The sequence below is a fragment of the Syngnathus scovelli genome, chromosome 21 (assembly GCF_024217435.2).
Source record: "Syngnathus scovelli strain Florida chromosome 21, RoL_Ssco_1.2, whole genome shotgun sequence".
NCBI lineage: Eukaryota > Metazoa > Chordata > Actinopteri > Syngnathiformes > Syngnathidae > Syngnathus > Syngnathus scovelli.
Window position 1 is genome coordinate 4864468 of NC_090867.1, and position 4073 is coordinate 4868540.

The 4073-nt window shown below is 40.0% G+C and overlaps 1 protein-coding gene across 2 annotated transcripts; it reads right to left on the bottom strand.

Moving 5' to 3' along the window:
• Positions 1 to 1013: 1013 nt before the first annotated feature.
• LOC125990856 (single-stranded DNA cytosine deaminase-like) lies at positions 1014 to 2880 on the bottom strand. Of its 2 annotated transcripts, none has more exons than XM_049758160.2 (5): positions 2724 to 2880; positions 2460 to 2604; positions 2132 to 2375; positions 1933 to 2051; positions 1014 to 1671 (listed from the first exon to the last, which is right to left on the bottom strand). In XM_049758160.2, the coding sequence occupies exons 1-5, from the start codon at positions 2735 to 2737 to the stop codon at positions 1588 to 1590; spliced, it is 606 nt and encodes a 201-aa protein (XP_049614117.1). In that variant the 5' UTR covers positions 2738 to 2880; the 3' UTR covers positions 1014 to 1587. The 2 variants fall into 2 exon arrangements, with proteins under 2 accessions (XP_049614117.1, XP_049614116.1); XM_049758159.2 differs by lacking the exon at positions 1014 to 1671 and adding an exon at positions 1678 to 1853.
• Between the last annotated feature and the right edge of the window lie 1193 nt (positions 2881 to 4073).

The following is a 4073-nucleotide window of genomic DNA, read 5'->3' on the forward strand; positions in this document are numbered from 1 at the left end:
TCCAAAGAAGTAGTCAGTTGGGTTGTAGAAAAAGTAAAATTCCAAATTACGTTCATTATTCATGACATTGAGATGCACTCCGGCATCATTCAGCAGCTTCAGGCCCTTGCGATTTCTCCTCTCGTCAATGCGGTAGAGGCGTGACGCAAAGATGCAAAGATTTACGTTTGGATTGTTGTACAGGAATTTGACTAATGCCTTGGAGCAGTTTGCACAGGGTGACCAGGACAAGTAACAAGTGACCGTGTAGCTGAGGTTCTCCAGAAATCGCATCTTCATAAGACGTAAAACAGTGAGTAGACTCTATTCAAGATTTGAAAAGTTTCCGAGGAGGCTTTTTAGCATCTTTCTCCAAACTCACCTCTGCGTGCACACCGCAGTCACTGCAAAAATATCCAGATTTAGGAGAATCAATACACTCAACACTTAATGCTTAAAAACACAGGTAGGCTGCCCGGCGCGGTCCCCTGATCGCATTTTGGTATTGTAAGAGAAACAGATCCCTTTCCAAAACCTCACTGTGCCAAAGGGAAAATGAGACAATATGAATTCACTGGCCACAATATTGGGAAATTATTTTTGAATGTAATGCAGCTTTTATCAAATTTGGCAAGCAACGCGCACACATCCGGACTTACCCTGGTTCTCCCATCCTAGTAAAGAATAGAAGCTTTCCAATTCTTCAGAAGACCGGCACCCATTGACCCTTGCTCTGTCAAGAACATTCTTTTGTAATCTGAAACCTTATCCGACTTGTTTGACTTGTCCAGTTGAGCCAATCAAGTGCAAGAGTGTATGAATCATTTTGTTCGGCTTGTTCTTACTTTCGTTTCTCTTTGCCCATGTGCATATGTGTGCCGGTATTTTCTCTTCAACAACCGATACTATCTAGGGGTAAAGGGGGACGATGTGTGTTACTTGTGGATTGTCACAGCAAAAACGACTTTTGTTTCCCTGCTTACATATCTTGCACTTTGAATCTGTTCTGTTATAGACTAAAAAAAATAACATCATTAATCAAGTACATTCTTTATTGTAAGTTGATCTTTCTTTTTTATTTAGTTTTTCTTTCATGTTAATAAGGATACAAGCATGCGGGGCGTGAAATATTTTCCTCTCCCAGGGGGGGTATCATAGAAAATAATTGAGAAGCACTGCTCTAGAGCAGAACACGTCCAAACAAAAATGCCACAAAAAGAAATGGATGTATTGTTTAGTGAAATGATGATACATGTATCACAATTTACTCACATATTTAATTTGTGTAAAATTTGGGCCTGTTAAGTTAAACACAAAGCTTATGTATTGTATGAATGGTGCTGCCATTGATGGATGGATATAACTGTCGCCTTTTGCCATATAGTGGAGGAGCATTTTCTTCTTCTACTTATCACTTTAGGCAAAGAGACATTGGGGACATCACTGCTTTACAGAAAGTGAAGACGTATAAATATTGGGCTGTAAGAGAAATAAATTGGTACCTTTACGTTAAAAAAGAGGAAAACGATAAAAAGTTTTGAAAGCTACAAAAGTTATTTCGAAAAAACTTTTGATAAGAATTCCATTGCTTTATGATTGTGGTCTAACTCAATTGGCTGAACTGGTTGCAGGTGGCATGATGGCACGCTTCTTTGAGTCTTGGACGGTGGATTGGTTTACGGTCCCACGTTCCTACATGAACAACCACAGGAGAGACAGACGGGCATTGAGCCAGTAGATGAGGCATGACGTCACCGACGTCCCTAACTAGTGCACATGGGTGGCAGGAAGTGCTGCATATCCGAATATCCACGTCGGACCATGGAGGTCCTGACGATAAGCACACATACCCCGTCCCTTGCGCAAAGGCTGTTCTAATGTAAAAAGACGAAATTACATGACATGGCCGATAAGACAAATTGTACTTTCATTTTAAATTATACTCTCCGTTACCTCCTGGAGAATATTGGTGAGCTCTTCTTGAAAATAAGCGTAGTTTTCAACAATGTCGTCCCAAGATGGGAAGGGGCTTTGTTTATGATCAACAAAGGTTTCCCAGCAGTATTCAAAGTCTATGGAGAATAGAGATTAGAAGGGTTGCATGGAATTTTGAAAAGAAGTAGTCAGTTGGGTTGTAGAAAAAGTAAATTACGTTCATAATTCATGACTTCGAGGTGCACTCCGGCATCATTCAGCAGCCTCAGGCCCTCGCGATTTCTCTCCTCGTCAATGTAGTAGAGGCGCGACACAAAGATGCGAAGATTTACGTTTCGATTGTCGCGCACAAATTCGACTAATGCCTCGGAGCAGTCTGCACAGGGAGACCAGGACAAGTAACAAGTGACCGTGTAGCTGCGTCCATCATCCAAGGTTGTCAGGTTCTCCAGAAATCGCGTCTACATAAAACAGTGAGTAGACTCTATTCAAGATTTGAAAAGTTTCCTCCGAGGAGGCTTTTTAGCATCTTTTTCCATACTCACCTCTGCGTGCACACCCTGTTGATTGCTATACCATACAGGTTTAGCCAAATCGACATTTGCTTCAAAGCACAGGTAGGTTTCCCTTATCGGTGCATAGCGCTTATTTTCGAATTGGTTGAGAAATGTAGCCTTTTCCAAAATATTACTACAGCAAAGGGAAAATGAGACAATATTAATTCACTGGCCACAATAATTAAAATTATTTTTTAATGTAATGCAGCCTTTTTTAAATTTGGCAAGCAACACGCACACATCTGGACTTACCCTAGTTCTGCCATCCCAGTGAAGAATATAAACTTTCCAATTCTTCAGAAGACCGGCACCCTTGCTTTGTCAAGAACGCCCTTTTATAATCTGAATCCTTATCCGACTTGTATGACTTGTTTAATTGAGACAATAAAAGTGCAAGAGTGTATGAAGACAAAGTGCAAAGTCATCTTCGGCTTGTTAAAAGTTAAAGTCCCAATGATTGTCACATGATTGAAATTTATCTCTTGTCTTTGCCTATGTGCATATGTGTGCCGGTATTTTCTCCAACAAACGATACTATCTAGGGGTAAAGGGGGACGGTGTGTGTTACTTGTGGATTGTCACAGCAAAAACAACTTTTGTTAGCCTTTTGTTTTCTTTTGTTGACAGTTTCTTTTTCCCTGCTTACATTTCTTACTTGCTTGGCAGTGTTTATAGCTGTTGCAACAACCTTAGCTATTAGAAAATAAAGTTCTCCAGGTAGAAACACTGATGCTGTTACACACATTCCTTCTCTTTTAAAAACTGTAGTATTCAACCTTGACCTTTCACTTTAAGATACAATTGAACCGCTTTTGACTGCGAGGATTTATGGAAATAACTTGTTGCATCTTGATATACTGTGTAAAATTTTTGCTAATAATTATTGTAGAAAACAAACATGGTGTCCTCACATAGAACCTTTATATTTACATTAAATGTTCTTTCTCCCGCGACCCCCGTGGAGACAAAGCGGTACAGAAAATGGATGGATGGATAGATGTTCTTCTTTCTGGGGGGCATAACATAAAATGGTTCAGAGGCACTGTCTCAGTATGAAGCATTAAAAATGGATAGCAATGTGAAACACAAACTTGAAATTTATTTAATTCTTTATCATCAAATCTTGGATCTCATAATCTTAGGGTACAGATTTAGTACCTAACATGTGACACACAATCAAAGATTTAAAAAAAAAAAAAAAGCCACAATGGCAAAAGGTCAACAAGGAGTGAGTGAACTGGAATAGAAACTAAAACTCAGCTAACTGGTGTGAATGGAGCCACAGCTGAAGGAGCGGTATGCCTTCGATAGAAACGAAACTGAATCCAAGACACACAAGATAGAGATTATGACCTAAGTACCTACTTACTTGTGATTGGATGAAAAGTGAGCAAGCCTGGTTACGAAAAGCTTTTCAGGCTCAAGAAGTTTCATACATGATCATTTCCCATCATTTTGGCTAGTGTCAATATCTCAAGTGTGAACTTGTGAGCGTGGCATGCAGATGGCAAGGTACGTGCTATGTCACATTACACATGCAGCGAGAGAACACCAAGGCTGACTGTGAAATTCAGGCCTGCCTCGGTTTTGCACTCTTCTGTG